Source organism: Oryx dammah, unplaced genomic scaffold (assembly GCF_014754425.2).
Source record: "Oryx dammah isolate SB20612 unplaced genomic scaffold, SCBI_Odam_1.1 HiC_scaffold_23, whole genome shotgun sequence".
Taxonomy (NCBI): Eukaryota; Metazoa; Chordata; class Mammalia; order Artiodactyla; family Bovidae; genus Oryx; species Oryx dammah.
In genome coordinates this window covers 81,986,672-82,010,182 of record NW_024070207.1, presented here as the reverse complement: position 1 = coordinate 82,010,182, position 23,511 = coordinate 81,986,672, and the positions used below count along the sequence as shown (strand labels likewise).

Here is a 23,511-nt window from a genome sequence, read left to right as displayed (position 1 = left end):
ATCGAACCCAGGTCTCCTGCATGGCAGGAGGATCTTTAAGAGGTGAGCCACAAGGGAAGGCCAAGAATACTCGAGTGGGTAACCTATCCTTTCTCCAGTGGATCTGTCTGACCCAGCATCGAACCAGCATGTCCAGCACTGCAGGTGGTTTCTTTACCAGCTGAGCTATCAGGGATTTAGACATTTTACATTGTTGTTGTTCAGTAGCTCAGTGGTGTCTGACTCATTACAACCTCATGGACAGCCAGGCTTCCCTGTCCTTCACTGTATCCTGGAGTTTGCTCAGACCTATGTCCATTGAGGCAATGATGCCATCCAACCATCTCATCCTCTGTTGCCCGCTTCTCCTCCGGCCCTCAATCTTCCACAGCATCAAAGGCTTTTCCACTGAGTCAACACTTCGCATCAAGTAGCCAAAGTATTGGAGCTTCAGCTTCTGCATCAGTCCTTCCAATGCATATCTAGGACTGATTTCCTTCAGGATTGACTGGTTTCAACTCCAAGTCCAAGTCCAAATCCAAGGGACTCTCGAGTCATCTCCAACACCACAGTTCAAAAGCATCAATTCTTCAGTGCTCAGCTTTCTTTATTGGAGAAGGCAATGGCACCCCACTCCAGTACTCTTGTCTGGAAAATCCCATGGACGGAGGAGCCTGGTGGGCTGCAGTCCATAGGGCCACTGGGAGTCTGACACGACTGAACAACCTCATTTTCACACGTTGGAGAAGGAAATGGCAACCCACTCCAGTGTTCTTGCCTGGAGAATCCCAGGGGCAGTGGAGCCTGGTGGGCTGCCGTCTATGGGGGTCTCACAGAGTTGGACACGACTAAAGTGACTTAGCAGCAGCAGCAGCAGCAGCAGTCACCATCTGCAGTGATTTTGGAGCCCAAAATGATAAAGCCTCTCACTCATTTCCATTGTTGCCCCATCTATTTGCCATGAAGTGATGGGACAGTATGCCATGATATTAGTTTTCTGAATGTTGAAATTGCAGCCAACTTTTTCACTCTCCACTTTGACTTTCATCAAGAGGTTCTTTACTTTCTGGATAAGGGTGGTATCATCTGGGTGTCCGAGGTTATTGAGATTTCTCCTGGCAATCGTGATTCCAGTTTGTGCTTCATCCAGCCCAGCATTTCTCATGATATACATTAAATAAGCACAGGGACCATATACAACCTTGACGTACTCCTTTCCCTCTTTGGAACCAGTCTGTTGTTCCCTGTCCAGTTCTAAGTGTTGCTTCTTGACCTGCATACAGATTTCTCAGGAGGCAGGTAAAGTGGTCTGGTAGTCCCATCTATTTAAGAATTTTCCACAGTTTGTTGTGATCCACACAGTCAAAGGATTTGGCGTAGTCAATAAAGCAGAAGTAGATGTTTTTCTGGAATTCTCTTGCTTTTTCCATGATCCAGTGGATGTTGGCAATTTAATATCTGGTTGCTCTGCCTTTTCTAAATCCAGTTTGAATATCTGGAAGTTCACGGTTCACGTTGTGTTAAAGCTTCGCTTGGAGACTTTTGAGCATGTTTGCTAGAGTGTGAGATCAGTGAATCAGTGCGGTAGTCTGAACATGCTTTGGCATGGGCATTCTTTGGGATTGGAATGAAAACTGACCTCTTCCAGTCCTGTGGCCATTGCTGAGTTTTCCAAATTTGCTGGCATACTGAGTGCAGCACTTTAACAACATCATCTTCATGGTTTGAAATAGCTCAACTGGAATTCCATCACCTCCACAAGCTTTCTTTGTAGTAATGCTTTCTAAGGCTTGACTTTGCATTCCAGGATGTCTGGCTCTAGGCAAGTGATCACACCATCGTGATTATCTGGGTCATGAGAACCCTACTTGTAGAGCTCTTCTGTGTATTCTTGCCACCTCTTCTTAATATTATCTGCTTCTGTTAGGTCCATACAATTTCTGTCCTTTACTATTCCCATTTATGGATAAAATATTCCCTTGGTATCACTGATTTTCTTGAAGAGATCTCTAGTCTTTCCCATTCTATTGTTTGCCTCTATATCTTTGCATTGGTCACTGAGGAAGGCTTTCTCATGTCTATGTGCTCTTCTTCAGAACTCTGCATTCAAATGGTTATGTCTTTCGTTTTCTCCTTTGCCTTTAGCGTCTCTTCTTTTCCCAGCTATTTGTAAGGCCTCCTCAGACAACCATTTGCCATTGCATTTCTTTTTCTTGGGTAACAGTTACTGTTATTCGCAGTAACAGCACAAAGGAGGTGGTTGGGAACAAAGCTGTATTAGGTAAGGAAACAAGACATGATGGTGTCAGATCCACAGGAACATATGCAAAGTATCTATCAGAAATCATGACAAAGAAGTTTAATATCACAGAAGTTGTAAACATATACCTGATATCCTGCCTTATATCAGCTTTTCATAGATATAACATTATAGTAATATAATAATGATAGGAGTGTATTAATGGGATGTACCCTTTATAGATCTACTATTTGTGACAATATGAGGCAAAGGGGGAAAATGGAATAGAGCGATATAGGAGTAATATTTGTATATATCATTAGGATTAGATACATTTTAAGCTGATTGTGATAGAGTAAGATGTTTATTAGTGGCATTAGTAATAAACATCTGACTTTAGAAAAGGAAAGATACATCCATATGAATGGAAAGTTCCAAAGAATAGAAAGGAGAGATAAGAAAGCATTCCTCAGTGATCGTTGTGAGGAAATAGAGGAAAAAACAGAATGGGAAAGACTGGAGATCTCTTCAAGAAAATTAGAGATACCAAGGGAAACCTTCATGCAAAGATGGACACAATTAAGGACAGAAACAGTATGGACCTAATAGAGGCACAAGATATTAAGAAGAGGTGGCTAGAAGACACAGAAGAACTATTAAAAAAAAAAGATCTTAATGACCTAGATAACCACGACGGTGTGATCACTCACCTAGAGTCAGACATCCTGGAGTGTGAAGTCAAGTGGGCCTTAGGAAGCATCAGTATGAACAAAGCTAGTGGAGGTGATGGAATTCCAGCTGAGCTTATTTTAAGTCCTAAAACGTGATGCTGTTAAAGTGTTGCACTCAATGTGCCAGCAAATTTGGAAAACTCAGCAGTGGCCACAGGACTGGAAAAGGTCAGTTTTCATTCCAATCCCAAAGAATGCCCATGCCAAAGAATGTTCAGACTATGGCACAATTGAACTCATCTCACACGCTGGCAAACTAATGCTCAAAATTCCCCAAGCAAGGCTTCAACAGCACGTGAACTGAGAACTTCCAGAAGTTCATGCTGGATTTAGAAAAAGCAGAGGAACCAGAGGTCAAATTGCCAACATCCGTTGGATGATAGAAAAGGAAGAGATTTCCAGAAAAAATACCTACCTACTACGCCAAAGCCTTTGACTGTGTGAATCACAACAAACTGTGAAAAATTCTTAAATAGGTGGGACTACCAGACCACCTTACCTGCCTCCTTAGAAATCTGCATGCAGGTCAAGAAACAACAGTTAGAACCGGACATGGAACAATGGACAGGTTCCCAATTGGGGAAGAAGTATGTCAAGGCTGTATACTGTCACCCTGCTTATTTAACTTATATACAGAGAACATCATGTAAAATGCCATGCTGGATTAAGCACAAGCTGGAATCAAGATTGCTGGGATAAATATCAGTAAGTTCAGATATACAGATGACAACATCCTTATGGCAGAAAGCGAAGAGGAGCTGAAGACCCTCTTCATGAAAGTGAAAGAGTAGAGTGAAAAAGCTAGCTTAAAACTCAACCTTTATACAGCAAGATCATGGCATCCTGTCCCATCACTTCATGGCAAACAAATGGGGAAACAATGGAAACAGTAACATTTTCTTTTCTTGGGCTCCAAAATCATTGCAGATGGTGACTACAGCCATGAAATTAAGACTCTTGCTCCTTGGAAGAAAAGCTATGACCAATCTAGACAGTATATTAAAAAGCAGAGACATTGCCGACAAAGGTCCAACTAGTCAAAGCTATGGTTTTTCCAGTAGTCAGGTATGGATGTGAGGGTTGGCCTATAAAGAAAGCTGAGAGCTGAAGAATTGATGCTTCTGAACTTTGGTGTTGGAGAAGAGTCTTGAGGGTCCCTTGGACTGCAAGGAGATCCAACCAGTCATTCCTAAAGGAAATCAGTCCTGGATGTTCACTGGAAGGACTGATGCTGAAGCTGAAGCCCCAATAATTTGGCCACCTGATGTGAAGAACTGACTCATTAGAAAAGTCCCTGATGATGGGAAAGATTGAAGGCAGGAGGATAAGGGGATGACAGAGGATGAGATGCTTGGATAGCATCACCAACTCACTGGACATGAGTCTGAGCGAGCTCCTGGACTTGGTGATGGACAGGGAGCCCTGGTGTGCTGCATGCCATGGGATCACAAAGAGTTGGACAAGACTTAGTGACTGGACTGGACTGAAGTTGTTTATGGTAGCCTATAGCTCAGGAAATAACTTTAGATAGTATATATATATGTAAAGAATTTAAGGGGCAATCCTAAGATGGCAGAGGAATAGGATGGGGAGACCACTTTCTCCCCACAAATTCATCAAAAGAACATTTAAACGCTGAGTAAATTCCACAAAACAACTTCTGAATGCTGGCAGAGGACATCAGGCACCCAGAAAAGCAGCCCATTGTCTTCGAAAGGAAGTAGGAAAAAATATAAAAGACAAAAAGAGAGACCAAAAATGTAGGGATGGAGCTCTGTCCCGAGAAGGGAGTCTTAAAAAGAGAGAAGTTTCCAAACACCAGGAAACACTCTCACTGCCGAGTCTGTGGCGAGCCTTGGAAGCACAGAGGGCAACATAACAGGGAGGAAAAATAAATAATTAAAACTCACAGATTAGGAGGCCAATGGTAACTCCCCTAGTGGAGAAGCAGCGCAGATGCCTGCACCCACCACTAGCAAGCGGGGGCTGGGCAGGGAGGCATGGGTTGCATTGCTTAGAGTAAGGCTCTGGCCTGAATGCCCCGAGTGCAATCAGAGCGAACTAACTTGGGCTAGCAAACCAGACTGTGGGAAAACTACCACACGAAAAGCCAGCCCTAACCTAAGACACCGCCAGGCCCGTGCACAGAACAAAGGACTGGACAGAGATAGCCGGCTGCAGACCATCCCCTCAAGTGACAGGCAGCCAGAGCCAGAAAGGGGCAATCGCAGCCCCAGAGAGACATTATCTACAAAACCGTAAGCAGGCTTCTTTGCTAAATAAGACTTCTTGGGATTCTGGACGGTCAACATCCACCTGAGAAGGTGTGCCAGTTGTACACCCAGAAAACCGAGCGGCAGGGACGGGGGAGGTGATAAGTTGCAGCGACCGTGCTCACCAAACACCTCATCACCTGAGCTGCTCGGACCTAGGAAGGGCACAAAACGCAGGCCCAACCGAGTCTGCACCTCTGAGGACTACCCGAGTGCCTGAACCTGAGCGGCACAGACCTGGGAGGTGCATGCAGCCCAGGGCCGGCCTCGGACGGTTCCCAGTGGAGCAATCTAGAGCCTGAGCAGTGTGGGCAGGAAGGGTACATGCGCCATGAGCAGGGGCAGGCCCAGTGTGGCTGAGACACTGTGAGCACACTCCAGTGTTATTTGTTTACAGCGTTGCTCCCTCCCCATAGCGCAACTGAACAAGTGAGCCTACCACCACCACCCTCTTTGTGTCAGGGCAGAAATCAGACATGGAAGAGACCAGCAAACAGAAGAAGCTAAAACACAGGGAACCGCCTTGGAAGTGACAGGTGCAATAGATTAAAACCCTGTCGTTAGTACCGACTACATAGGAAGGGGCCTATAGATCTTGAGAAATATAAGCCGGACCAAGGAACTATCCGAAAATGAACTGACCCAACAATACCCACAACAACACCAGAGAAAGTCCTAGATATATTTTTACTAAATTCACGATCATCTTTTTTTTTTTTTAATTTTTAAGTCCTCTATTACTCCTTTAATTTTCACTTTTATAACCTACTATTACTATGCAGGCCAGGAAGCAACAGTTAAAACTGGACATGGAACAACAGACTGGTTCCAAATAGGGAAAGGAGTACGTCAAGGTTGTATATTGTCACCCTGCTTATTTAACTTATATGCAGAGTACATCATGAGAAATGCTGGACTGGAAGAAACACAAGCTTGAATCCAGATTGCTGGCAGAAATATCAGTAACCTCAGATAGGCAGATGACACCAGCCTTATGGCAGAAAGTGAAGAGGAACTAAAGAGCCTCTTGATGAAAGTAAAACAGGAGAGTGAAAAAGTTGGCTTAAAGCTCAACATTCAGAAAACGAAGATCATGGCATCCGGTCCCATCAGTTCATGGGAAATAGATGGGGAAACAGTGGAAACAGTGTCAGACTTTGTTTTTTTGGGCTCCAAAATCACTGCAGATGGTGACTGCAGCCATGAAATTAAAAGACGCTTACTCCTTGGAAGAAAAGTCATGAGCAACCTAGATAGCATATTCAAAAACAGAGACATTACTTTGCCGACTATGGTCCGTCTAGTCAAGGCTATGGTTTTTCCAGTAGTCATGTGTGGATGTGAGAGTTGGACTGTGAAGAAGGCTGAGCGCCGAAGAATTGATGCTTTTGAACTGCGGTGTTGGAGAAGACTCTTGAGAATCCCTTGGACTGCAAGATGATCCAACCAGTCCATTCTGAAGGAGATCAACCCTGGGATTTCTTTGGAAGGAATGATGCTAAAGCTGAAACTCCATCACTTTGGCCACCTCATGCGAAGAGTTGACTCACTGGAGAAGACTTTGATGCTGGGAGGGATTGGGGGCAGGAGGAGAAGGGGACGACCAAGGATGGGATGGCTGGATGGCATCACTGACTCGATGGACGCAACTCTGAGTGAACTCCGGGAGATGGTGATGGACAGGGAGGCCTGGCGTGCTGCGATTCATGGGGTCACAAAGAGTCTGACACGACTGAGTGACTGAACTGAACTGAACTGATTACTTTACAAACAAAAAAGATCCTATTATTTAAAAACAAACATAATATATACATACATTTTTTATAATTTTGTGACTTTGTTTTTGTCTCTCTTTTTTTCTTCTTTTCTTAAATACTGTATTTTTGAAACTCCAAACTCTACACTAGATTTCTAATCTTTGCTCCTCGGTATTTGTTATCAATTCTGTACCTTTAAGAACCCAATCTTCAGTACCCACTTTTACTTGGGAGTGAGATTACTGGCTTGACTGCTCTCTCCCGCTTTGGACTCTCCTTTTCCTCCACCAGGTCGTCTGTGTCTCCTCCCTACCCCCTCTCTTCTCTACCCAACTCTGTGAATCTCTGTGTGTTCCAGATGGTGGAGAACTCTTAAGGAACTGATTACTGGCTGGATCTGTCTCTCTCCTTTTGATCCCCACCTTTTATCCTCGTGGCCACCTCTGTCTCCTTCCTCCCTCTTCTCTTCTCTGTATAACTCCGTGAACATCTCTGAGCGGTCCAGTTGTGGCATGCTCATAAGGAAGTGATTACTGGCTAGCTTGCTCTCTCCTCTATTGATTCCACCTCATCTCATTCGGGTCACCTCTAACTCCCTCCTCCCTCTTCTCTTCTCCATGTAACTCTGTGAACCTCTCTGGGTGTCCCTCACTGTGGAGAAACTTTTCATCTTTAACCTAGATCTTTTATCAACAGTGCTGTATAGAAGGAGAAGTCTGGAGACTACTGTAAAAATAAGACTGAAAACCAGAAGCAGGAGGCTTAAGCCCAAACCCTGAGAACACCAGAGAACTCCTGACTCCAGGGAACATTAATTGACAGGAGCTCATCAAACGCCTCCATACCTACACTGAAACCAAGCACCATCCAAGGGCCAACAAGTTCCAGAGCAAGACATACCACACAAATTCTCCAGCAACACAGGAACACAGCCCTGAGCTCCAATACACAGGCTGCCCAAAGTTACTCCAAAACCATTGACATCTCATAACTCATTACTGGACACTTCATTGCACGCCAGAGAGAAGAAATCCAGCCCCACCCACCAGAACACCGACACAAGCTTCCCTAACCAAGAAACCTTGACAAGCCACCTGTACAACTCCACCCACAGTGAGGAAACTCCACAATAAGGAGAACTCCACAAACTGCCAGAATACAGAAAGGACACCCCAAACTCAGCAATATAAACAAGATGAAGAGACAGAGGAATACCCAGCAGGTAAAGGAACAGGAGAAATGCCCACCAAACCAAACAAAAGAGGAAGAGATAGGGAATCTACTTGAGAAAGAATTCCGAGTAATGATAGTGAAAATGATCCAAAATCTTGAAATCAAAATGGAATCACAGATAAATAGCCCGGAGACAAGGATTGAGAAGATGCAAGAAAGGTTTGACAAGGACCTAGAAGAAATAGAAAAGAGTCAATATATAATGAATAATGCAGTAAGTGAGATCAAAAACACTCTGGAGGCAACAAATAGTAGAATAACAGAGGCAGAAGATAGGATTAGTGAATTAGAAGATAGAATGGTAAAGATAAATGAATCAGAGAGGAAAAAAGAAAAACGAATTAAAAGAAATGAGGACAATCTCAGAGACGTCCAGGACAGTGTTAAATGCCCCAACATTCGAATCATAGGAGTCCCAGAAGAAGACAAAAAGAAAGACCACGAGAAAATCCTTGAGGAGATAATAGTTGAAAACTTCCCTAAAATGGGGAAGGAAATAATCACCCAAGTTCAAGAAACCCAGAGAGTCCCAAACAGGATAAACCCAAGGTGAAACACCCCAAGACACATATTAATCAAATTAACAAAGAACAAATATTAAAAGCAGCAAGGGAAAAACAACAAATAACCCACGAGGGGATTCCCATGAGGATAACAGCTGATCTTTCAATAGAAGCTCTTCAAGCCAGGAGGGAATGGCAAGACATACTTAAAGTGATGAAAGAAAATAACCTACAGCCCAGATGACTGTACCCAGCAAGGATCTCATTCAAATATGAAGGAGAAATCAAAAGCTTTACAGACAAGCAAAAGCTGGGAGAAGTCAGCACCACCAAACCAGCTCTCCAACAAATGCTAAAGGATATTCTCTAGACAGGAAACACAAAAAGGGTGTATAAACTCTAACCCCAAACAATAAAGTAAATGGCAATGGGATCATACTTATCAATAATTACCTTAAACGTAAATGGGTTGAATGCCCCAACCAAAAGACAAAGACTGGATGAATGGATACAAAAACAAGACCCCTATATATGTTGTCTACAAGAGACCCACCTCAAAACAGGGGACACATACAGACTGAAAGTGAAGGGCCGGAAAAAGATTTTCCATGCAAATAGAAGCCAAAAGAAAGCAGGAGTAGCAATACTCATATCAGATAAAATAGACTTTAAAACAAAGGCTGTGAAAAGAGACAAAGAAGGACACTACATAATGATCAAAGGATCAATCCAAGAAGAAGATATAACAATTATAAATATATATATGCACCCAACATAGGAGCACCGCAATATGTAAGACAAATGCTAACAAGTATGAAAGGGGAAATTAACAACAAAGCACAATAATAGTGGGAGACCCTAATACCCCACTCACACCTATGGATAGATCAACTAAACAGAAAATTAACAAGGAAACGCAAACTTTAGACGATACAATAGACCAGTTAGACCTAATTGATATCTATAGGACATTTCACCCCCAAACAATGAATTTCACCTCTTTCTCAAGCGCACACGGAACCTTCTCCGGGATAGATCACATCCTGGGCCATAAACCTAGCCTCGGTAAATTCAAAAAAAATTGAAATCATTCCAAGCATCTTTTCTGACCATAATGCATTAAGATTAGATCTCAATTAGAGGAGAAAAACTATTAAAAATGCCAGCATATGGAGGCTGAACAACACGCTGCTGAATAACCAACACATCACAGAAGAAATCAAAAAAGAAATCAAAATATGCATAGAAATGAATGAAAATGAAAACACAACAACCCAAAACCTGTGGGACACTGTAAAAGCAGTGCTAAGGGGAAAGTTCATAGCAATACAGGCATACCTCAAGAAACAAGAAGAAAGTCAACTAAATAACCTAACTCTACACCTAAAGCAACGAGGAAAGGAAGAAATGAAGAACGCCAGGGTTAGTAGAAGGAAAGAAATCTTAAAAATTAGGGCAGAAATAAATGCAAAAGAAACAAAAGAGACCATAGCAAAAATCAACAAAGCCAAAAGCTGGTTAAAGGATAAATAAAATTGACAAATCATTAGCCAGACTCGTCAAGAAACAAAGGGAGAAAAATCAAATCAATAAAATTAGAAATGAAAATGGAGAGATCACAACAGACAACACAGAAACACAAAGGATCACAAGAGACTACTACTCTCAGCAATGATATGCCAATAAAATGGACAACGTGGAAGAAACGGACAAATTCTTAGAAAAGTACAATTTTCCAAAACTGAACCAGGAAGAAATAGAAAATCTTAACAGACCCATCACAAGCACGGAAATTGAAACTGTAATCAGAAATCTTCCAGCAAACAAAAGCCCAGGTCCAGACGGCTTCACAGCTGAATTCTACCAAAAATTTAGAGAAGAGCTAACACCGATCCTACCCAAACTCTTCCAGAAAATTGCAGAGGAAGGTCAACTTCCAAACTCATTCTATGAGGCCACCATCACCCTAATACCAAAACCTGACAAAGATGCCACAAAAAAAGAAAACTACAGGCCAATATCACTGATGAACGTAGATGCACAAAATCCTTAACAAAAGTCTAGCAATCAGAATCCAACAACACATTAAAAAGCTCATACACCGTGACCAAGTGGGCTTTATCCCAGGGATGCAAGGATTCTTCAATACCCGCAAATCAATCAATGTAATACACCACATTAACAAATTGAAAAATAAAAGGCATATGATTATCTCAATGGATGCAGAGAAAGCCTTTGACAAAATTCAACATCCATTTATGATAAAAACTCTCCAGAAAGCAGGAATAGAGGGAACATACCTCAACATAATAAAAGCTATATATGACAAACCCACAGCAAACATTATCCTCAGTGGTGAAAAACTGAAAGCATTTCCCCTAAAGTCAGGAACAAGACAAGGGTGCCCACTTTCACCACTACTATTCAACATGGTATTGGAAGTTTTGGCCACAGCAACCAGAGCAGAAAAAGAAATCAAAGGAATCCAAATTGGAAAAGAAGAAGTAAAACTCTCACTGTTTGCAGATGACATGATCCTCTACATAGAAAACCCTAAAGACTCCACCAGAAAATTACTAGAGATAATCAATGAATATAGTAAAGGTGCAGGATAAAGTCAACACACAGAAATCCCTTGCATTCCTATACACTAATAATGAGAAAATAGAAAGAGAAATTAAGGAAACAATTCCATTCACCATTGCAACGAAAAGAATAAAATACTTAGGAATATATCTACCTAAAGAAACTAAAGACCTATATAGAAAATTATAAAACACTGGTGAAAGAAATCAAAGAGGACACTAATAGATGGAGAAATATACCATGTTCATGGATCAGAAAAATCAATATAGTGAAAATGCATATACTACCCAAAGCCATCTATACATTCAATGCAATCCCTATCAAGCTACCAATGGTATTTTTCACAGAGCTAGAACAAATAATTTCACAATTTGTATCGAAATACAAAAAACCTCGAATAGCCTAAGCAATCTTGAGAAAGAAGAATGGAACTGGAGGAATCAACCTGCCTGACTTCAGGCTCTACTACAAAGCCACAGTCATCAAGACAGTATGGTACTGGCACAAAGACAGAAATATAGATCAATGGAACAAAATAGAAAGCCCAGAGATAAATCCACACACCTATGGACACCTTATCTTTGACAAAGGAGGCAAGAATATACAATGGATTAAAGACAATCTCTTTAACAAGTGGTGCTGGGAAAACTGGTCAACCACTTGTAAAAGAATGAAACTAGAACACTTTCTAACACCATACACAAAAATAAACTCAAAATGGATTAAAGATCTAAACGTAAGGCCAGAAACTATAAATCTCCTAGAGGAGAACATAGGCCAAACACTCTCCGACATACATCACAGCAGGATCCTCTATGACCCACCTCCCTGAATACTGGAAATAAAAGCAAAGATAAACAAATGGGACCTAATTAAACTTAAAAGCTTCTGCACAACAAAGGAAACTATAAGCAAGGTGAAAAGACAGCCATACGAATGGGAGAAAATAATAGCAAATGAAGCAACTGACAAACAACTAATCTCAAAAATATACAAGCAACTCCTACAGCTCAATTCCAGAAAAATAAACGACCCAATCGAAAAATGGGCCAAAGAACTAAACAGACATTTCTCCAAAGAAGACATACAGATGGCTAGCAAACACATGAAAAGATGCTCAACATCACTCATTATCAGAGAAATGCAAATCAAAACCACAATGAGGTACCATTTCACGCCAGTCAGAATGGCTGCGATCCAAAAGTCTACAAGCAATAAATGCCGGAGAGGGTGTGGAGAAAAGGGAACCCTCTTCCACTGTTGGTGGGAATGCAAACTAGTATGGCCACTATGGAGAACAGTGTGGAGATTCCTTAAAAAACTGGAAATAGAACAGCCTTATGACCCAGCAATCCCACTGCTGGGCATACACACCGAGGAAACCACAATTGAAAGAGACATGTGTACCCCAGTGTTCATCGCAGCACTGTTTATAATAGCCAGGACAGGGAAGCAACCTAGATGTCCATCAGCAGATGAATGGATAAGAAAGCCGTGGTACATATACACAACGGGGTATTACTCAGCCATTAAAAAGAATACATTTGGATCATTTCTAACGAAGTAGATGAAACTGGAGCCGATTATACAGAGTGAAGTAAGCCAGAAAGAAAAACACCAATACAGTATACTAACGCGTATTTATGGAATTTAGAAAGATGGTAACGATAACCCTGTATGCGAGACAGCAAAAGAGACACAGATGTATAGAACAGTCTTTTGGACTCCGTGGGAGAGGGAGAGGGTGGGATGATTTGGGAGAATGGCATTGAAACATGTATAATATCATATACGAAACGAATCGCCAGTCCAGGTTGGATGCATGATACTGGATGCTTGGGGCTGGTGCACTGGGACGACCCAGAGGGATGGTACGGGGAGGGAGGAGGGAGGGGCTTCAGGATGGGGAACACGTGTATACCTGTGGCGGATTCATGTTGATGTATGGCAAAACCAATACAATATTGTAAAGTAATTAACCTCCAATTAAAATAAATAAATTTATATTAAAAAATACATGTTTCAATGCCATTCTCCCATAATATCATATAAGAAACGAATCGCCAGTCTAGGTTCGATGCAGGATACAGGATGCTTGAGGCTGGTGCACTGGGATGACCCAGAGGGATGATTACAGGGAGGGAGGTGGGAGGGGTTTTCAGGATTGGGAACACGTGTACACCCGTGGTGGATTCATGTTGATGCATAGCAAAATCAATACAATACTGTAAAGGAATTAGCCTCCAATTAAAATAAATAAATTTAAATGAAATAATAATAATAATAATAGTGGGGGACTTTAACAGCCCACTTACACCAATGAGCAGACCGCTGATTCATGTCAATGTATGACAAAACCACTACAATATTGTAAAGTGATTAGCCTCTAATTAAATTAAATAAATCTTTTTTAAAAAGCCTGGCAATGTGGGGACTTGTGCAAGGAACTGTGGGTATGTGGAGAAAAGGGTGATACAGTAAACACAGGATTGTACTGGAAACATTCAGATTAAAATAAGCAACTCAGTATCTGCTACTGATAAGTCTTCTTGGCTAAAACCAATTTGAGTGGGAAGAAAGCCACACGTGGATTGTAAAGAAAGAAAGAAAGGCCTTCCATAAATACATTTACAGGGGGACAGTCCTTCCTTTTTGAGGGCAGTGAGAGCCCTCATTAAAGCTATGGGCAGAACTTTAGTCCAATTGTCCTGCATCTCTTGAATTAATTTGCGCTGATGACTTTTGATAATTTCGTTAGCTGTTTCAATCTTTCCTGAGGATTGGGGTCTCCAGGAACAGTGTAAGTGATATTCTATTCCTAGAGCTTTGGACACCCCCTGAGTTAGAGCCGCTTTAAAGGCGGAGCCATTGTCACTCTGAAGGCTCCGTGGCAGCCCAAACCTGGGGATAATTTCACGGATTAAAATTCTTATAACCTCCTTAGCCTATTCACTATGACAGGGAAAAGACTCAATCCATCCAGTAAAAGTATCCACCCAAACTTGTAAGCAAGAATATCCATTAGCTTTTGGCATATGAGTAAAATCAATTTCCCAGTCTTCGCCAGGATGTTTTCCACTTTGTTGTAATCCAGATTTTGCTAGCTTTTCAGTCTGGATTACATTTCTGACAAACCTCACATATTTTGAAATGTCCTTTAAAGTTTTTGTTACATTTTTACCGTCAAACAAACGAGAAGCCATCTGGTAAGTACTCTCTACACCTAAATGAAAACTCTGGTGTAAACCCTTAAGAATTTTCCATTGAGTATTTTCAGGAATTATTAATTGTCCATCCTCAGACTGTAGCCATCCTTTATCAGTGATCTTTGCTCCTCTTTTCTCATATCTTTCTAATTCTTCCTCAGTATATTATGGGTTTTCCTGTTCCACAGGACCTGTCCAGATCAAAGGCATCTGCAGTGAAGGGGTCTCCTAAACTGCCGCTTTTCTGGCTTGACAGTCAGCCAGCTGATTACCTTCAGTTACTTTCCTCCCATCCCTGTTGTGCCCTTTGCAATGCATAACAGCTACTTCTTTAGGACAATATATGGCAGTTAAAAGTCTCTGGATCTCTCTGAAATGCTTAATAGGTTCTCCTGTTGCCCTTTTAAACTGTCTTTCTTTCCATATTGCAGCATGAGTGTATAAAGTCAAATAAGCATACTTAGAATCAGTGTAGATATTTGCTCGCTGCCCTTCGCTTAACTCTAGAGCTCGGGTCAGAGACACAGGTTCTGCTAACTGAGCACCAGTTCCCTGGGGGAGAGATTTTGCTTCTAAAACCTGTTCAGCAGTCACCATGGTGTATCCTGCTTTACGACCAGCATCAGGGTCTTTTCCTGTGAGTCGGCTCTTCCCATCAGGTGGCCAAATATTGGAGCTTCGGCCTCAGCATCGGTCCTTCCGGTGAATATTCACCGTTGGTTTCCTTTAGGATTGGCTGTTTTGATATCCTTGTTGTCCGAGGGATTCTCAAATGTCTCCTCCAGCACCACAAACCGAAAGCGTCAATTCTTTGTCGCTCAGCCTTCTTAATGATCGAACTCACACATCTGTACACGACTACTGAAAAAGCCATAGTTCGTCAGCAAAGTGATGTCTCTGCTTCATACTACGCTGTCTAGGTTTGACATAGGCTTCCCTGGTGGCTCCGCGGTAAAGAATTCTCCTGCATGGGTGTACCTACGACTGATTCTTGTTGATGTTTGACAGAAAACAACAAAATTCTGTAAAGCAATTATCCTTCAATTAAAAAATAAATAAAGTGGCAAAAGAAAGAGAATCACCCTGCAATGCACGGGATGCAGGAGACATGGGTTTCACCCCTGGGTTGGGAAGATGCCCTGCCATGCCCCATGGGCAGAGGGCATGGCAACCCACTAAAGTATTCTTGCCTGGAGAATCCCATGGAAAGAGGCACCTGGCCGGCTACAGTCCATGGGGTCATAGTCAGACCCAGCTGAAGCAATGAGCATGCGTGCATACTAGCTTTGTCATAGCTGTTCTTCCAAGGATCGAGTGTCTTAACTTCATGGCAGCGATCACCATCCACAGTGAATTTGGAGCCGCCAAAATTAAACCTGTCACTGCCTCCACTTCCCCCCTTCTGTTTTCCGTGAAATGATAAGACTGGATGGCATAATCTTATATTTTTGAATGTTGAGTTTTAAGTCAGCCTTTCCACTCTCCTCTTTCACCCGCATCAAGAGGTTCTTTATTTCCTCTTCAGTTTCTGCCATTAGAGTGGTATGATCTGCACATCTGAGCTTATTGATATTTCTGCCAGCAATCTTAATTCCAGCTTGTGAGACATCCAGCCCAGCATTTCCCATGATGTGCTCTGCATGTAAGCTGAATAAGCAGAGCGACAACATACAACCTTGTCTTACTCCTTTCCCAGTTTTGAAACAGTCCTTGGTTCCATGTCTTACTCTAACTGTAGCATCTTAGCCCTCATACAGGTTTCTCAGGAAACAGGTCAGCTAGTCTGGTACTCCCATCTCTAAGAATTTTACAGTTTGTTGTGATCCATGAAGTCAGAGGCCTTGAGGTAGTCTAGTCAATGAAGCAGAAGTAGATGCATCTCTGGAATTCTCTTGCTTACTCCATGATCTAAGGAATGTTGCAATTTGACTTTTTGTTACTCTGCCTCTTCAAAACCAACTTGTATATCTGGAAGTTCTCGTCCCATTTACTGTTGAAGCCTAGCTTGAAGGAGTTTACTAACCAGGAGGCTTCAGAAATATGGGACAATCTAAGCTTAAGAAATTGGAGGGTGTGAATGAAGCTCGATAAGAGAGAAAAGAGGAGGAGTCTCTGCTTCCCATGTTGTTAGCAAGCTGGGCAAGGGCTAGACCATACCTTCAAGTTCTTGTGTAGGACAGTAGCCTTTATCTAGAAAGTCATAAACAGTTTTGCAACTGTAAGAGACACCCTGAGTGGATGTGAGAGACCATTAGAAGGGGGTTGACAATTAAACGGAGGGAGGCTTCGGACTACAGCAGATGTGGTGGACTTGGGAAAAAGTAGGCGCATTAGACATTTTCGAAGTAAACGGGACAGAACTCAGCAAGAATATGGACTTGAGCTGAAGGAGAGGGAATTGTAAACGTGGTTAAGACCAAGTTTCTGTGTCCTGTCATAAGAGTACAAAGGTGGCATGGGGAATCCTGGAAGTTGGCCAGGTCTGGGAAGAATTCCAAATAAGATTTTTATGTTTATGAGTTCATGATCTAGATGGATATGATAACCAATATTTAAATATGTAAAAGTTCCTTTCCCTTTAAAAAAAAGTGAGAAGTATTGAGATACAATTTCTATACAATAGAAGTCAATGCTTTAAAGCATTACCGTTGGTCGAGTTTTGACATATGCATACCATCGTGTAAATGCTACCACAATAAAAATGTAGAAAAGCTCCCATTGGTTTTAAAATGCTCCCTTGAGCTATTTGCATTCAGACTCCTTCCTCCACTCCTATACACTGGCAACCGCAGATATATTTCTGTGCCTATAGTTGTGCCGTTTCCAGAAATCCATTGACATGAAATGATACAATACATAGCTTTCTGTGTCTGACATCTCTCCTTGGCACAGCTGAGATGCATCCCTGCTGTTACATGCATTAGGAGTTCCTTTTTAAATGACTGTGTAGTATTCTTTTGTACGCGTATACCCTTTTGTTTTTCTTTCATCTGTATACCAGTTGTTGAATAGTTGGGCTGTTTTAGTTTCTGTTTCTCGTATTAGGAGTACATGAGTAGAATATTTGAGTAAAAGTCCTTGTGCGAACATGTTTTCCTTTCTTTTGGGGAAAATTAAAACTCCTAGTAAGTGCGAAAATTCCTGCTGTAATAGAATAAGAAGAATGTGCTACTGGAGAAGAGTGAAGAAATAGCTACAGAAGGAATGAAAAGGCTAAGCCAAAGTGGAAACAACACCCAGTTGTGGATGTGCCTGGTGGTGAAAGTAAAGTCTGATGCTCAAAGAACAACACTGTGCAGGAACCAGAGGTATATTCAGAGAAATGAGTTAACAGTTCAGAGACTTAAATGTGCAGTGCTCCAAGCAAAAAATGGAAACAGAGGTATGTATTTATGTCTTCATTCCATGGGAGTGAGTAAAGCCATGGCAAGCATGGAGGAAAACCAAGAAGCAGAGAAGGAAATGGTTCATCAAAGCATGTATAAAAATAGGTATTAAAAACCTTAATATTTATTTCTGTCATGAGTGTCTTCCCGAGATACATTCTCCACCAAGGGTAACCTGGGACTACCTATCACCACAGTTTGTGGATGCATAAGAAAGACTGCCCTGGAAAGAAAAAAAATACAGTCTTCAAGCCCTTTTCTCATCCTTCAGAGACCCTGCGGTTCCAGGACTCTACCTCAGTGGCGGGAAAACCTCAGCGGCGGGAAAACCTCAGCTTGCACTGCACACGCCCAACTCAGGGAGCATGCGCAGTGTGTGCGCTCACCCCATGCTGCGCATGCGCCTTGGTGCACATCCGCCCTCCTGAGCGCATTCTGTGAGGAGCGTTGGGCCTGAGGCGGGTGTGTTTATTCAGTCCCGGTTCTTTCTCACTACTTGAGACTCACCAGGTAGGTTCACAGATCTGTCCTGTCTGGAGTTTAAGTGTGCGTGCGTGTGAGGAGGAGCCAGCGAGTTTCGGGTGGGTCGGGCAGTGCCATCTGGGGCCTTTGGGGAGGAAGGCCTTCGAGGTCGTCATCTTTCTCCTCACAGGTGTCACGACGCCATAGTTCTTGTCCTGGTGGCGGGAGAGGAAGGGTGGTGGGCAGAGGAGGGCAGGGGGTCAGATGGCAGTGGGGGGAGACTTGAGGGTGCTGTTTGAGATATCTGGCTCACTGGGGCCCTGGAACTGACGGCAGAGCACAGAATCTGGGGCCCGCAGTGGGACCTGGGCAGGGGGCGGGGCGGGTGATTAAGGAAAGGCCTAGACACCGGACCGGGGTGGGGGTGGGGTTGTGACCGTACGGCGAGTTTTTCGGTCAGGTGCCAAGAGAGAAGTGGACCGGTTGCTCTGTATGCAGACTCACCTCAGCCACAGACGCTGAGAAAATCGCCATAGTCAGGCTGTAAAGACTGAGCCTTTCTTCCCGTTCCAACCAAATTCCAAGGGAGTTGGGGAAAATAGGCCTGATGAATAGGAGTGTGACAAGAGCAATAGTCCCGAATTTTTAAATTCCTAGCAGCATTTCACGAAATATCTTCATGATGGAGAATTCTGTTGTGAAGTCAAACTTCCTCACAAAAATTCTGTCTTCCTGTGTACCTTAAGGTGATTTCTCTGCCGTCTTAGCCAAGACACAAATGGCTTTGCAAGTAACTGTATTTGGTGTAATTGGAATGCATGTACACTCATACTTAACCAGAGTTTTCTTTTGAAAGTATTTTCACGTTTTAAAAAAAATAGTAAGTCAACATATGGTCATAAAAGTGACAAATATAGCTGTACTCTTAAATACATTTTCTAAATCACAGTATTCTACTTTCGGGAAGAAATATGAGTGGGCAAGTGGCATCAACATTGACACCTATAGATCAAGATTCCTCTCAGGTGGATGAACCTGTGGTTGTGAGTACCTTACCATTTGATGTTTTCTATTGGCACAAATTTACTTTTGAGAAGTGATGTTAAGTAATACAGATGCAGTGATAAAGGTCTTCCATGCTGATAAAGGGTGACAGTTTGACTTAGGAAGGAACAGTGATCCAGATGTATTACAGTCTGGCGTTGCCTAGATGAGTATACTGTTAAATGCCCTGGAAATGTGCCCAGTGAGTCCCTCCTCCTGCTTATTAACAACAGACTGCATACTTCCATCCCAACATAGATTTAAATAGCTCCCAAAGTCTTTCTGGGTAACTCTTATGGGAGCAAACTCTTCTCTGTGGGAAGAGTAACTTTATTAAAAGTAAGTACATGAAATTGTACTGGGAAAAGTTAGGTTTACTTATGATCAGATATATCTGTGTCTTATGTATATTTATGCTGTTAGACGTGTTAACAACAAAAAGGTTTTATTTGCATGCACACTCTACTAGGACCAGCAGCCCAGTGTTGAGCAACCTCCACAAGAGGAACCTCCAGCTGAGATTCAGGACATCCCACCTGGAAAGGAGGAAGTAAATGGAGAGGATCCAATGAATCATAATGAAGAGGAGGAGGAGGATGCCTCTGGAGGTAAAGTGTATGTGTGCATCATGCCTTAAGACAGAACCAGTAAGAGGAGGAAAGGAGACATTAGAAAAGGACTCCAGACAGTTCCTGAAAAACTGAGGAGAGTATAGTTTGCAGGTTAATGTGGTCCCTCAAATTTTCCCTTGTTTTCAAGACAAAGAGAAGGGGGCAGCTGAGTTGTCTGAGGACGACCCTGGGAAAGGAAAATGGTAATAGCATTCGGGAAATTCTGCTTTCCTTTTTCTTCAACAATACATTCCTGACATAATGCTCCTGAGGTTCTTGCTGCTGCTAAGTCGCTTCGGTCGTGTCTGACTCTGTGCGACCCCATAGACGGAAGCCCACCAGGCTCCCCCATCCCTGGGATTCTCCAGGCAAGAACACTGGAGTGGGTTGCCATTTCCTTCTCCAATGCATGAAAGTGAAACGTGAAAGGGAAGTCGCTCAGTCGTGTCCGACTCTTAGTGACCCCGTGGACTACAGCCTACCAGTCTCCTCCGTCCATGGGATTTTCCAGGCAAGAGCACTGGAGTGGGGTGCCATTGCCTTCTCCGCCTGAGGTTCTTAGTCATCACATTTTTAGCATACTAGCCTAAGGCTTTTAATTCATAATACTGAGGGAATCAATATTATCATCCCCTTGTTTATATTGTATGCTTTACAGCTGAATTGATACTTTTTTTTTTTTAAGATTCTGACCTGGAAGCTGATCTCCAGGAACTGGCTGAGGCAAAGACTGGGGGTGAAGCTGGAGATGGTCCTGATGTCAAGGAGGAGCTTGCATCAAATACAGAGCCTGTTGAAATGCCAGAAGCAGGTATGTCATCCATTCAGAAAGTAATTTATGTGGTTTCTGTCTTTGAGAACATGATACCTTTAATAATATAGAGGGAACATTACTATTATTTTAATAACAGAGTTCACATATTCTTTGAAAGATAGTTCAGACCCCAGATGCCTGAGTGCGTGACTTACAGACTTTCAAATAAAGAAACAGACAGGATCAAAGCCATATCGAATTGAAAACAGGAAACCGTTTTCTTCTCTTGAGTATAAGTAGTTTAAGCAACAGCTAATAATTTTCAGGTTCTTTTATAATTTGTGCTTGTGACAAATATGGAATGCATTTGTAATAAATATCAGTTTATATGAAATATGTTCAGGCATTCAAATAGGTTCTAGTACCAGCTTTAACAATGTGTGTGATTCTGCAAAATTCCTTAACTTCTAAACTCACCTTTACTCACCTAAGTTGTGAATTCAGAACAGGTATACTAAAATGCTGATTTTTCAATGCTAATTTTTGCATTCTCTGGTTCTCTTCGATGGAATGCATACAAGAATTCTCTGTTTTTCATGATTTATTTATCATAAAATAGCATCTTGAGTCAAATGATAACAGGGGAATTGAGATTTCATTTTCTGATGGGGAACACATGTACACCTGTGGCTGATTCATGTCGATGTATGGCAGAAACCACCACAATATTGTAAAGTAATTAGCCTCCAATTAAAATGAATAAATAAACTTTTTTAAAAAGAGAAAATGAGCCAACATTCTGCTTGATGTTTGTTAAATTCTCTCAAATTCTGAATTCTCCAGCTCTTAAAACGTTGCATTTTAAATCCTTTCGCCAGTGAAGCATGAAATGACTGAACAATGAAATGGCAGAAGAGAGTCTAGGTTCCTGTGTCTGTGGCTGATCAAGTTGAGAGAGTGCATGTAGTCAGTGATATTCAAGGCAGGTGTGAGTAAGATACACATGCTAAGCAGACTACCTGCCCCCACGTTTGGTCTGTTTTTTTGTTGGGGTGGGGTTGCTTATTTTAATTGGAGGATAACTACTTTGCAATACTATGATGGTTTTTGATGATGGTTTTTGCCATACATCCCACTCTTAAAGAACTGTCACTCTTAAAGAACTAATAAAAATCTGAGCCTCATGATACAGTCTCTAACCATATCAAATATGTTATTTTTCCTCTTTGATACATCAGTTTAAAAAGTTTTGAAGGTCAAAGCCTGTAACTCTAGTTCTTCCCGTGTAACCAACTTAGTATCTTTCACATTCGTGTTTTCCAAATTGCTGATAATTGCATAGTTCTGATTTTCAAGGCAGAACTTCATGGTTAGGGAAGAATTTACTGTGTATTAGCCTTCTAAATATTTCCACTTTACATTTTTGTTCCATCCCGTTTGAACATTTAGACGAAAATACCACTTCCAGTCTACTTTCAGGTAACTACAGAACATGATTAAAAGGTTCTCATAGAAAAATCTTAGCCCTAAATATGTGTGGTACTTAAAAAGAACAATACATAAATTACAAAGCACATAAATATAAAATCCTACATACAATATAAAAGGTAAGGAAAAGAGCAACACAGTAAACCTAAGGGAAAAAGAAAAAGATACTTAATAAAAGACAGGTATGAATTGTTAGGAAGAGGAAAATAAATTCAACCAATAAATAAAGACAATGTGATAGTTCACATAATTTTTAAACACATATATATACATTTAAAAAAAATTCTTTTCCATTGTGATTTATCACAAGAGATTGGACATAGTTCCCTGTGCGGTATAGTAGGACCTTGTTGTTTACCCATTCTGAGTGTAATAGTTTGTATCTGCCAACCCCAAATTCCCAGTCCATTCCTCTCACTTTACATAACTGTGAAGAAAATGGACAAAGCCCAAGTACACATACTAAGAAATATGAACAAGACACTAACACTTAGTATATTACAGAATTAAAACAGTATAACCTGGCACTCAGATATTTTCAGAATGTTGATGAAATGGCTAATAGGATAGAAAAACAAATACTATTTAACATACCCCACGGTAACTAAATAACTAAACATCACAGATACCGTGGATGAACTTTTGAAATTGGTCAGAGTTGTCTCTCAAAAGCCATTATCATTTAGAAGCAAAGAAAAATATCTGGTTTTCCAGACTTTCTTTCTGTCTTCCTACTTGCTTTTCTGTCTCACTCATACTCCCTCTTGCTCTCCCTTTTCTTCTCTCCTCTCCTTTCTTTCTTTCTTTTTTTGGTGTGGCTGTGAGAAACAGTCCTATTTCTTCTTCACATTTTGATGTCACCATGTCACCAGTGATAGCAATGACTTGAAACTAGTGTGACCGTGTAATTTATTACACCAACTGGAATGCTTTCCAGGGTGAAAGGAAACATTTAGAATTACGTGAGGGCCACAAGTAAAAAGGGGGACAAATGTTGAACCAACTTAAAACAACCGTATCAGGGATAAGCTAAAACAAATGAAAATGTCTATACTTTTCCACAGTAGAGAAGAAACAAATGTACTACTGGCCTTTTGATTTACTTCACTTAAGCAGTAACAGAGATAACAACTGTTTAGCTATCCTATATTCAGAATATAATTTCACATCAATACGTTTAAATGATAGTTTGGGGGGATTTTTTTGTTTCATTTTTTGTGTATTTTGTTTTCCTTAGGGTGTTTTTTGTTGTTAGATAT

The 23,511-nt window shown here is 41.6% G+C and overlaps 1 protein-coding gene across 3 annotated transcripts in view; it reads left to right on the top strand.

Annotated features, from left to right (window-relative positions):
* LOC120882167 (X antigen family member 5-like) overlaps positions 1–23,511 on the top strand; it is a 26,795-nt gene that overhangs the window by 2,682 nt on the left and 602 nt on the right. Inside the window, exons 2-6 of one of the 3 annotated variants that reach the window (XM_040266042.1) lie at positions 13,443–13,446; positions 19,323–19,398; positions 19,878–20,007; positions 20,696–20,822; positions 22,015–22,024. In XM_040266042.1, the coding sequence (XP_040121976.1) occupies positions 19,327–19,398; positions 19,878–20,007; positions 20,696–20,822; positions 22,015–22,024 (339 nt within the window). In that variant the 5' untranslated portion in view covers positions 13,443–13,446; positions 19,323–19,326. Of the gene's footprint in view, positions 1–13,442; positions 13,447–19,322; positions 19,399–19,868; positions 20,008–20,695; positions 20,823–22,014; positions 22,025–23,511 lie in introns of all 3 variants that reach the window. The other 2 variants (XM_040266040.1, XM_040266039.1) reach the window with 2 other exon arrangements.